This window comes from Crassostrea angulata, chromosome 10, assembly GCF_025612915.1.
Source record: "Crassostrea angulata isolate pt1a10 chromosome 10, ASM2561291v2, whole genome shotgun sequence".
Lineage (NCBI taxonomy): Eukaryota > Metazoa > Mollusca > Bivalvia > Ostreida > Ostreidae > Magallana > Magallana angulata.
In genome coordinates, this window is record NC_069120.1 from 45253988 (window position 1) to 45266708 (window position 12721).

The 12721-nt window shown below is 33.1% G+C and overlaps 1 protein-coding gene across 1 annotated transcript; it reads left to right on the forward strand.

The window, feature by feature from the left end:
- Positions 1-99: 99 nt before the first annotated feature.
- Positions 100-11803, forward strand: LOC128167373 (phospholipase B-like 1). Its single transcript, XM_052833065.1, has 10 exons — positions 100-190; positions 1287-1500; positions 2181-2397; positions 2751-2912; positions 3364-3508; positions 3949-4149; positions 5113-5253; positions 5575-5760; positions 10614-10720; positions 10929-11803. Exons 1-10 carry the CDS (start codon positions 133-135, stop codon positions 11103-11105), a joined length of 1608 nt encoding a protein of 535 aa, XP_052689025.1. The 5' UTR covers positions 100-132; the 3' UTR covers positions 11106-11803.
- The last annotated feature ends 918 nt before the right edge of the window (positions 11804-12721 follow it).

The window sequence follows — 12721 nt, forward strand, 5'->3', positions numbered from 1 at the left end:
CCCATATGTGAAAATATTTCACGTCTATTTATTTGTAGAACAAGTTAATTTATGTCTTGTGATGTTATTGGAAGTCACATGATGTGTACACATGACTTGTGTTACACCAACCCTACTTTCACATTTAAGAAAATGATTGAAAGAAGTTTAAGAGTTTTGCTTTTATTACAATTTCTTTACTTTGCCACAGGTAAGAACCCGTAACTTTTCGTTAAATGAATATTTTATACACGTAACGTTAAAATGATAACTTTAGGAACAAACTTGATAATTAAGGAATGAACTCAATTATGTTTACCCACGTTATACGAGTATAACCTGGGTTTGGGCAATTTACGCTTTCTAATCGAAGCAGATTATAAAAAAGCATAAATTGCTCCAACCCAGGTTACACTCGTATAACTTTAGTAGATATTGAGTTCATTCCTTATAATTTAATTTTCTGTATTTTGCTGTACAAATTGAGTTCGTTTTACTTTTAAAAATGATATTAATCTGTTCAAAATTCAAACGTAATGTCAAGCGGATTAGTACGTTTTTGACGTTGGTGCATTGTGACGTGCAAACCAGGTTATACAAAGAACTATATATGATAAGAGTTAAATTTGGCCCTCATAATTCGCTATTTTTTAAGTGTTTCGGGTACAATAAAATGTTAACTAATTCTTTAGAAGAGTTGATATAAAATATATTTTTCATTTATTTATTTGATTTATTTGCACTCACTGGCATTATATGACGTCAGAAGTGACGCCATTTTTATAATTCAATCAAAATCAGCCAAAAATTGACATTTTTCTTATCTTTTTACGAATGGGAAATATAGAGCGCATGCTTGAACAAGGAAAATTTTTTTGTCATTTATTAGTCTTGGCTAGATACATGTCTGATTAAAATATTTTATTTGTTCAAGAATGCGCTCTATGTTTTCGGAAGGAAAAACTGCTTGAAAACAAGCTGTTTTACGCTAAAAATGCAAAATGGCGGTAAAAGGTTGTCTTTACAATATCGTATTTCTAAATTGTGGGCACTTGAACCAAAATGAATATTATGTAAACACATCACATATATATCTGTACTAAGAAAACAAAGAATGATAGTAAAATGATGATGTTCATTTTAGGGGGCCATTTTAGGCCCTTATCATATATAGTCCTTTAATTAAATTTTTCTATCCAATCAAATGCCGCGTTATAACCAGAATTAAATTATAATAGTTTAACGTTAAGTGAATTGATGAACACGATGATGCATAAAAGATGTATGATATTTCTTCCTCTTTGCAGGTGAATACAATTATGGAACCGTAACATGTAAAAATCAAGCATGTAAATATAAGCCAAATGTTTTGGACTTTAAGGCGACAGCATGCGGCACTTACAATGACACGCTGACACAGACAGGGTGGGGGATCCTGGACATTGTGGGTGGACAGGGAGATGATGCTGACCTAGATGTTATGTATGGTGCAGGCTATCTGGAAGGAGTTTTCACTGCAGAGTAAGTATGCTTTTTAGGATTATTGAGTGAATTTATCATATATATATATATATATATATATATATATATATATATATATATATATATATATATATATATATATATATATATATATATATATATATAAAAAACATTACAGTAGAAAGATCCCTGCATTGTGTCATCCCATTGTATTAATTGATCAGGCATGCGTTAGCATGTGGGACAATATAAATTGTTTTCAAAAAGGGAAAATTTTCAGCTCCATTTCATCTTCCCTTTGCATTTCATCCTCCTTTTGTGCCTATTATCAGTGACTGAATTTAAACTGGAGGTTATAAACTAAATTTATAAAGCCAACATTCTGTCGTAGAGTTTAGTTATGATATTGCATTCCTACTAGCTTTGGCTACTGGTAGGTTAATTAATCCATTAGCTCGCTCATAGAGTGCTGGATTTATATGTCAGAGGATATCGATGCTTGTTAAAAACTTCATGGAAAGCAATATTTGTCTATATTACAATACAGTATGCTGTAACAAAATGGTGTCTGTGTGAATTTTGATTCAGGCAAAAGTAGTTATACAAGTTTTATTAGTTAAAAATAACACAGGGGAAAAGAAAAATCCTTATAATTATGTCTATATATATGTACAATCTATATTATTCACAGAGACTGACAGTTTGATGATTTATTGTAGGAGAATTTGGCAACATTACCAAAATGTCCAGGATTTTTTCTTTAGAAAAAGGGATGCAGATATATTGAAGAAACTTAAGATTTGGTTTGATCAACAGAACTCTTGGATGAGAAATATGATCATAAAAAATAAAAGTGATCCAATGTGGCGACATGTGGGACTTATCATGGCCCAGTTTGATGGTCTTGTAGCGGGCTATAAGTCTGTAGCAAAAATGGTAGGGTTAAGAATAAAGAAATTAAGCATCATCTATTTTTTGTCACATAATTTTCTCTTGAATACAATAACAATGCTAAAAAAGAGAGCATTAGGTACATGTTGATTTAATTTTCTGGATCAGTCTGGATGTAATCTATAAATCTGTGGCAAAATGGCAAGCACTGCTCACATGCATGATAATCACTGCATGTACTTGTGTGCTGGAAATACAGTAACCATTTTTAGCTTGCATGAGCTATTGTTGCTCAGTTGGGTGATATGGCCCATGGACATTTTGTTTCTTTATAATCTATTAAATAACAAGATGGGTATAAAGATACTGGTACCAGTACATGCTACTTTGATTTGCAGGATCTGGATGTATTTGCTTTCCAAGTCCTGAATGGTGTAGGAGACCTGCTTGACTTGCTCAGCGTGATTGACCCAGCCTCGAGTGCAGACTGGACTCAAATGACTCACAGCCAAGTACTGTCATATGTACAGGACAGAGGCATGTGCTCAGCGCTCATCAAGGTGAGTCTCTTTAGGTGAAAAAACTTCAGAAGTCAGTGAAGCAGTTGTCTGCATGTGCTTGATGTTAAGATTAAGAAAAGAGACTTAAGGTTAAAAAAAACCGGAAATCAGGAAACCAGTTGTTAGTGTTTAAATGGTTGTTGCCCATTTGGGTAGGTCTATATACCCACCTAATTGTATGGATAATGTACCATCCTTTTTTGACATTGGTAGAAAAAACCATATTGCATCATTTAGCTATCATCTAATAAAGTGTAATCAAAAGTCTATTCAGCAGAGCTGATGTGGACCCACAGGCCATCGCAAACTTTTCTCAAAATATTTCATAAGGAAAAGGATAATTGATGAGCACTTACAAGTGTCCATATGCTTTTACATAGACAGCAATACAATATGAAGCTTAAAACTTAAAACTACCAGTAATACCTCTCTTTTGATTTTTATTATGCAGGTGCTTGGTGCTTATGAAGATGTTTTTATGTCCCACTCAAGCTGGTTTGTGTATCAAGCCACTATGAGAATTTACAAGCATTACAACTTTAATGTCAGTGATCCGGCAACCTCATCAAAACGAATCTCATTCTCAAGCTATCCGGGTAAGAGCTGCATATGCTTTGATTTGCACTTCAAACAATTTAATTCTGTATGTAATGTGTCGATGAATATGCAAAAAACATCAAATAAATCTGATAATTATAAGGATAATCGTTTTACTTTCCTTCCCTAATAATTAAGAATGATTAAGAGTAAGAAAAGTAAACTGTATTTAAAACAGAAATTCCATAGCTATTAGAACTTTGTAAAATGATTTGGTTCTTTTGTTTTTAACTCATATAAAATTATATTATGTATGAAGAGACAAGACCTTTAGGGGAATACATGTAGTAACACATAATTTCATTGTGCAAAGGGTTGAACAAATTCTTTTTGCAATAATGCCAATTACAGTTGAATTATTTTATATACATAACTAAATGAATTGAATCAAATATCAAGCGGAATGAGTATTCTTTCTGTCATTATTTTTCTATCCCAGGATTTTTGGAGTCCTTGGATGATTTTTATCAGATGAGCAGTAACATGGTTATGCTGCAGACTACAAACAACGTCTTCAACAAAAAGCTGTACAACTTTGTCAAGCCGCAGTCGCTGTTTGCCTGGCAGCGTGTTCGTGTGGCCAACATGATGGCTAATGGAGGAGAGGAATGGTCCAAGATCATGACTAGATATAACTCAGGTATACCGTCTCTTTGTCTTTGATTATTTATTTTAAGCATTAATTTCCATATTTCCACATCAGCTTTATTTCCCTATTAAAGATCATTGTTGCAGAACATGGATAATACATGCATTTAAGAACCTCTCCTGTTTGGCAATTTTGTAATACTTTTGTTTTCCCTTGAACTGAAATGACACACTTTTTTTGGTTTAAACATAGCATGTGACTGCCTCATATATCTCTATGTTAGTTCAGTGATAATTAATATTAGGCAATATGGCCGTCTTTGGTCGACGCTTCGCCTACTCATTTTGACATTTCATATTATTTAATAAAGAAACCACATGCCGAAAGTTCTTAAAATATTTGAAGTAGTTGCCCTTTGAAATTCTTTAAAATTAGGGTAGTTGATGTTGATGTCACATTGTTGTGTCTGGAGCAGAACAAAATGGCAGCATTGAAATTTGCTCAAATCTCTGCAGAGGAAAAAGAGAAAACATTTAGAATTGAAAAACAACAAAACATTGAAAGTATAAACATGGATGAAGCAAAGATTTTTAAAGAGTATTTGAAAGGTTAGATTGATAATTTTGAAGAGTTTAAATGAGTTAAATTGGACGAGATGTTAGGCATCTGGTTATAATTAATATATAATGGCTTTGTGTAGATCATCGCTATTTGTGAATGAATATGTTACTTGATAATCCTTGGATAACAAAACACTTATTAGGTTTGTTACTGACTGACTACAGATTTATATTGGGTTGATCATGCGATCTCATTGAGTCTATGAGATTGATCAACCCAATATTTTTCTGCAGTCAGCCAGTAACAAACCTAATAAGTAATAGTATTCTCCCTTTTTGAAGCAGTTTCATTCTTCATCATTGTTTATAAATTATTATCTGAATGGCATATGGGCCATTAGGCAATACTCAAAACTTGTACTACATGTTTTTGATTAATAATTGTTATTTTCAGGAACCTATAACAACCAGTATATGGTAATTGATCTGAAGAAAATTCATCTGAAATCAGCCATTGAGGATGGTGCATTATGGGTAGTTGAACAGATTCCTTCCCTTGTAGAGGCTGGTGATATGACTCCCATTCTAAGAACAGGTAAACACAAATGAACATTTTCCGTATGAGTGAATTAAATAACCTTGGGTGGACAAATTGATCTCTGAACATTTCTATGAAATTCCAATTTATGAAAGATGAAAGATCTAACTAAATTAAAAGGTGTTTTTGTATTCATGTTTTCCTCAATATATCAGTTATATTTTAATTCATAAGTCTTCGCAAAAAAAAATAAAATAAAAAGACAGTCCTGCAAGAGTTGTGTCTCTTTTAGAACAGCTACCTAAAAACCCTTGAATGAAAGAGAACCCAATTTTTCATAGAGCATTTACCTGTAGATTGTACATCTTTTTTTTGTAGGCTACTGGCCTTCATATAATGTCCCTTACTTTGAAAAAGTCTACAACATGAGTGGTTACCCTGAGGTAGTAGCCAAGATGGGGACAGATTTCTCCTACCAACTCGCACCGAGGGCCAAGATTTTTCGACGTGACGAGGGCAAAGTAGTGGATCTTGACACCATGAAGCACATCATGAGATATAATGGTAAAACTCTGCTTTGAAACTCGCAATCTTTTGTAAATGTTACAGCGAAACACTTTAATATTAGAATATTTGCATAAGAATACAGCTCACGGGTCACTAGATAAATTTTAAATTCAGCACCATGATTGATGTCTTTTGATGCGTTCAACCTTGAAATTAAGTCATACAAAGCACATGTACATGTACATGTTATGTTATAACAAAGTACATTGTACATGTACCCGGTATTTGAACGCTTTTTAGCTCACCTGGGCTAAGAGTTCCAATTTTACATAGAGAATATAAGGAATTTTCTTTTTGGTGAAAATGTAAAATGAATGATTTATTTTTTGTAAAATAATTTATAGAAGATATAAGCATTAGCTATTAATGATTGTGTAGTGTACTGATTTTTTAAACTTTGTCATTTGTTATTTCTTTTTGGGGTGCTAATGATGGGGGGGGGGGGGGGGGTGTTCCAATTCCAATTATATGTTGAAATATGTGGAGCAAAATTGTTTTAAAACAAATATAAACTTATATATTATGTAATTTGTGAAATTAATATGTAATGAAGCTATTATGAGGATGTTTTTGATTTATATGATACAAAAACAAATATAAACTTATATATTATGTAATTTGTGAAATTAATATGTAATGAAGCTATTATGAGGATGTTTTTGATTTATATGATACAAATACCACTTTTGGTCATTATAATTTGATTTGATTGGGTACTGGTATATTACATGAAAATATTGGGAAAAAAATTGAAGGCTTTAACTTGTTATACAATCATGAAAGCAAGCTGCTACTCAAAATTTTTACATTTTGCCATATCATTTAAACGATTTGAACAATAATGAGAGAGAGACTCTCATAGAGAGAGAGAGAGAGAGAGAGAGAGAGAGAGAGAGAGAGAGAGAGAGAGAGAGAGAGAGAGAGAAGAGGGTCCAATTTTATATAAAAAAAAATGTACAGCTGTACAGATGTAGAGAAAAATAAAATGAAAATGGAGTTTATAGATTATGAAATTAAGAGAGAAGCAAGATGTTACAAAGAATATTGATTTAAACCATAATTCCTTGATGTCATGTCAGAAAAGGGGTTACTAAGGGGAAAGGGTGGTCTGATTTTACGTAAACTATTGTAGCATGCGCGGATCTAGAGGCTCCAGACCCCCATGTAAAATTCAAATTTCATTAAATTACATGATAAAAATAACAAAAATATGCCTCAGACCCCCCCCCCCCCCCCCCCCCCCCGCCAAACTGAAATAACCGTCGGACCCCCCCCCCCCCCCCCTGAAAAATTTTCTGGATCCGCGCATTTGAGCCAACAATTCTTAAGCAGATAGAGGCAATATTTCTTTTAAATTGATATGAAAGCATTAGCTAGTTAAGAAAAGTTGAAGAATTTTATACTATGACTATTTTACATGCTGCTGTACTGCAATATTTTATAAAAAAAAATGATGTTGCTTATGTGAGGATGTAGCCTAGGGGCCTCTTTTTATTGGGCGCCTGTAAAGTGCGAAACGAAATCGAAACGAAACGAAACGAAATCGAACGAAACGAAACGAAACCATTTGAAACGAAACGAAACCAATCGAAACGAAACGAAATCAAACGAAACGAAACCAAAAATCGAAACGAAACGAAACGGAATTTAAACAAAACTAATATCAATTTTGACTACATAAAAGTGAAAATAAATTCATTGAAATAAATTTTTGAACCAGAAAATATAACTACCTGTATGTTTCAGATTACCGCTGTAAATTTTTAAGCCGTTTATCCGAAATTTGCAAAATTATATAATTATGTAAATAAGCGATGTACATTCATATACCTTTTAATGTTTCTAATTTGTTTCATTTAATGATATTCAGACGTTGAGAGAGAGAGAGAGAGAGAGAGAGAGAGAGAGAGAGAGAGAGAGAGAGAGAGAGAGATGCCTTAAAACTTATCAGCAACATCACATAGAAAAGTATATACGCAAGTTTTGGAAGAGAGAGATAGTGATATGATGATGATACTGAAGGGGACATTCTAACAACAATTTTCTTTCTATCGATTTGAAATATTGTAAAAAATAAAACGATCGAATACAATGTGATTTATAGCATACTGGTTGGTTACCAGTTTCTAACATATAATAAGAATTGTTGAAATATGTACATGTATAGCATGAATTTGGACGTCGTAATTTGACAAAATTAAAGTGCAATATTAAGAAGTTTTATACCTTAAATCAAAAATGATCTCCTCTTTCTCTCCCTTTCACACGCACGCACGATGTATTTGAATCATTTTTACAATATTTCATATCGATATAAAAAAAATCGTGTAGTTGGAATGTCTCCGTAAATACTGTAAAAGCACTATATTTAGGGTGTACAATATTTGGCGGAATATAATTTTTCAACAAGTTAGCATGGATTTGATTTAGCGCATTTCTGAATTTACCTTTTTATCTACTTATATGTTTTACATTTGGCAATGTTCTTGATTTTGCGGACGCCGTTTTCCGCCAAAAACGCAAAATAGTATACATAGCCAAAGGGGTAAAGACAGTTTTATAATACGTTTACAGTATAATCATCTTTATATTGCAAGTTAATTTTGTCAAATTACGACGTCCAAATTCATGCTATACATATTACAACAATTCTTATTATATGTTAGAAACTGGTAACCAACCAGTATGCTCTAAATCACATTGTATTCGATTGTTTCGTTTTTACAATATTTCAAATCGATAGAAAGAAAATTGATGTTAGAATGTCCCCTTCTCAGTATCATCCTCATATCACTATCTCTCTCTTTCTTTCTTTCTCTCTCTCTCTATCTCCCAAACTTGCGTATATACTTTGCTATGTGATGTCGCTGATAAGTTTCAAGGCATCTCTCTCTCTCTCTCTCTCACTCTCTCTCTCTCTCTCTCAAAACGTCTGAATATCATTTTTATCTTTTAATGAAACAAATTACAAACATTAAAAGGTATAGGAATGTCCCCACTTACTTACATAATTAAATAATTTTTGCAAATTCCGGATAATCGGCTTAAAAATTTACAGCGCCAATCTGAAACATACAGGTAGTTATATTTTATGGTTCAAAAATTTATTTCAATGAATTTATTTTCACTTTTATGTAGTCAAAATTGATATTAGTTTTGTTTAAATTCTGTTTCGTTTCGTTTCGATTTTTGGTTTCGTTTCGTTTGATTTCGTTTCGTTTCGATTGATTTCGTTTCGTTTCGAATGGTTTCGTTTCGTTCGATTTCGTTTCGTTTCGTTTCGATTTCATTTCGCACTTTACAGGCGCCCCTTTTTATTATTTATATTCGTATTTTTCTTATCAGTCACAAAAAGTAGGTGAAAGTGCATAAGATATTTTGTATCATAGATGGAAGGTCTAATATCCATTTGACTTTGGGCACATTTCCAAATTTGATTGCTATAAACATTATTTAACTTGCATATCCACTTTCATCCAGTTTCAACTGGTTCTATCTAGTGCAACACTCCTTCTTAATTTCATTTCACTATAGCATTGAATGATTTATTTTTGACGTCGTGGTGTCAATAACTGCCGTCAGGTGAGCAGACAAATTGAATAACGCGCGTTAGCGCGTTATGATAATTTGTCTGCTCACCTGACGGCAGTTATTGACACCACGACGTCGTCAACTTTTTGGTTGAATAACTGTAAAACATGGTGTTTTGACACCATTTATAAATTATATTTTTTCACCGATAACATAGAATTCACTGTTTGAGAACTACTTATGTAAATTACTTGTAAATTCATACGCAGTGAATAGGTGTCGCATTTAGAGGCATTTAAACATCACAGATTTTCTCAGTCAGTTGACTACAGCACTACAGTACAAATAAATTGCAAAGACATGACAAGATTATATGCTTGAACATATATATAAGCTGCTGGAGGAGAGAGAGCATATTCTTTGCATTTCTGAATGATGTTTTCAAAGTGCACATGACTTAAATTTTAGGTTAACTGAATGATGTACTTCATTAAGGTACTCAACAGTATATAGAGTATAAAATGACTAAATGTGCAAGTTCAAATGTGTCAGTAAAGTTTAAGGTGCACTAAAGTTTAAGGTACATGCACAACAAGTGCAGTGTGCGTCAGCCACTTTGAAATATGGCTTTGTTATGTGAAGTTTGTTGTCTGTTATAAATTCATTTTCTGTGCCATTAAAACGGAAAGTATGTCAAAATATGATTAATTAAAAACAACAAATCTATTACAGCATGCATCTGCAGCAGGCAATAGGTGTTCCAACATTGGAATGCCAGTGAACCAAGTAGCCAGATGTGGACTGGCATATTAAGAAAACAGATATTTTTAAGAAATTGTATTGTAATGATAAGTAGATTACTTTACCTGAGAACCCAACAAAATGAAGCAAATACTTGGTATATTTGTTACTTTAAATATGTTAATGTCCCCCCCCCCCCCCCTTCCATCTCCACTTCCACCCCTTTGAAAAAAGGAAAAGTAGCCTTTTTAAAAATTCTCAAGTATTTAACTAATGAATCTCTTACGAGAAATCTTAAATGCTTTTCAAGAACGCAATTGTAGCATATTTCACGGAAGATATTACGTGCATGAAAACCTTCCTTAGCGATATCTCAGCAGTAGATACTTCAGCACTAGTTTAAATTGTTCTAATAACACGAAAAATAGAGTTAAAGTGATTATGTCCTTGAAATTATAATTCTAAAATTAATGATACATTTATGCGAAGCATTATGAGTACATATTTATAATTCTTTTTTCTCGTAACAAGCCAGAGATGAATTTGTTTACATTTTGAATGATAAATGGTGCTTGTAGATTTCAAGAACGATCCATATTCTGAGGGAAATTCCTGTAACACCATCTGTTGCCGTGGAGATCTAAGAGATGCCGACCCCAAACCAAGTGGTTGCTATGACACCAAGGTATGCAAAAACGCTCTAAATGTGGACAAAATGTTTTGCATTTTAACCATTTTCTCTCACGTATGCAAATTTATTCAGTAGTTTGTAAAATGTCAAGTTTCAAACCATCAAAGCTTTATCAAAACGGAGATATATATTTATCTATCTTTTCATTGTTTTTGACATGCTGATTATAAAGGTTACACAAAGGTTGTTTTTAATGTCGCAGGTCTCTGACTACAAAATGGCATTAAACTTTGAAGCGGACATTATTAATGGCCCAACTCGTGGAACAGGATTACCTCCCTTCTCTTGGACATCCGAATTCAACCAAACCCACATGGGCTTACCGACAACTTATAATTTCGACTTTTTGAGAACATCTCCTAAATTCAAAACACCTTGAAAGGGACAGCAAGCCGCAAAGAGAAATTTTAAGCATTCCGCATGAATATATCAAATTAATTCTGCAATGATGATTTTAAACAAGCACGTTTTGTTAATCCTTTTAAGGAAATCAATCGTCTTCAGTGTGGCCTTCAATCATTGGTGCATGTTTTGAAATCAGTATAGTGCCTGTTAATTGATGCCCTTGTAAACTGCTTTGTTTATATGCTGTTGATATCAATAACGGACATGTACTCATACGGTTTACTTGTACATACAGTGTATGTTGATTCCAATAATTGTTCTTTGTGAATTACCGGTATTGCCACTTACCTCAGAACTGAAGTGACACGAATCAGAATATCAGATGATTATAACCACTCACCAAACTCAAAACTACGTAATTCTTTTAACAAATGAAATAATTCAACTCGTTCTAATAGTGAAATGATATGTGGTTTCTTTAAGTCAATTGAAATGACTTCTTAATTATAAGTATTTGCTCTTGCACAAAACAAACCTATATCTTTTGTAAAAAATACCCTAATATACGGTATAGATGCCTTTATAACATACTTTACAATACCCACCGATATTGCAAAACAGAGGCATTTTTCCTTAAGTGCGTGAGAGAGAAAAATTGAGCAAATGGTTGACAATTAATACTTTTCTATTTGTCTGTGATATATTTTTTGGAAATTAAAGCCTAATAATGAATTGTGTCTGCTGATCTGTTATTTTGAATACCTATCATTCAAAATCTGCGACATTAAAGACTGAGAAATCAATACAGGTGTCAGAGAATATATCAACCTGTGACATAGAATGGAAAAAGAATCAAATGTGCTGAATTTAGATTCCTGCACTACAGGTTTCACCAAATAGAGCAACGGGGGCAGGTGAATTTGTTCAATACCGTTTTGTTTTTCCTCATACTTTTTTTACTTGTGACATATTTCCAAAGCAATTCATGGTGCCGGCAGACAGTACCGATGAATTAACAGCAATTTGTTTAACTTTGTTCAAATAACTCTTTGGCTGCTGTCAATATGCAATTTAGGTTTCTATCTTTAGCATTTAGAAAAATCGATTGCATATAATAAATCTGAAATATGCGCAACTTTTCAACTTTTGAGGCACAATGATAATGTATGCTTTGCTATCTACTTTAAAAAGTTCAATTAATGACAAAATGTGAAATGAATTACTCTAAAGATCTCTAATTGATCTTCACAGGAACAAGTGAATTTTAAGCATATTGCCTGGTTTACCACAAATATTTGGAAGAACCTAATCAAACAAAAAGGTTACATCCACAAGCAAATAATTTGACATGGATTGCCTAAAGACGTCAATATACAGAGAATTGAAATCCTCATGGCCTCTCGTTATTAATGGATTTATGAACTTTTGGTATTTGTGATATTCTACATATCAACACAAATGTTAATGTGAAATTTTCCCACCAATTCATTATGCATAGTTTACTGTTCACATCTAATTGGAGATATTAATTTGTATGTCCATTTCCGTCTCAGTGGTGATAAATCACCACTGCTCCGTCCGTTAAGGAAATGCCGGTATAGTATTCGCACTCCAGATTACCCCCCCCCCCCCCCTCCCCCCATCCTCCCC

Excerpts from the sequence above, each read along its gene's own strand:
- LOC128167373 (XM_052833065.1), top strand. The coding sequence starts at position 133 with ATGATTGAAAGAAGTTTAAGAGTTTTGCTTTTATTACAATTTCTTTAC. Across the intron at positions 4,150-5,112 it reads CATGACTAGATATAACTCAG|GAACCTATAACAACCAGTAT; the intron begins GTATACCGTCTC and ends TGTTATTTTCAG. Across the intron at positions 5,761-10,613 it reads GCACATCATGAGATATAATG|ATTTCAAGAACGATCCATAT; the intron begins GTAAAACTCTGC and ends TGGTGCTTGTAG.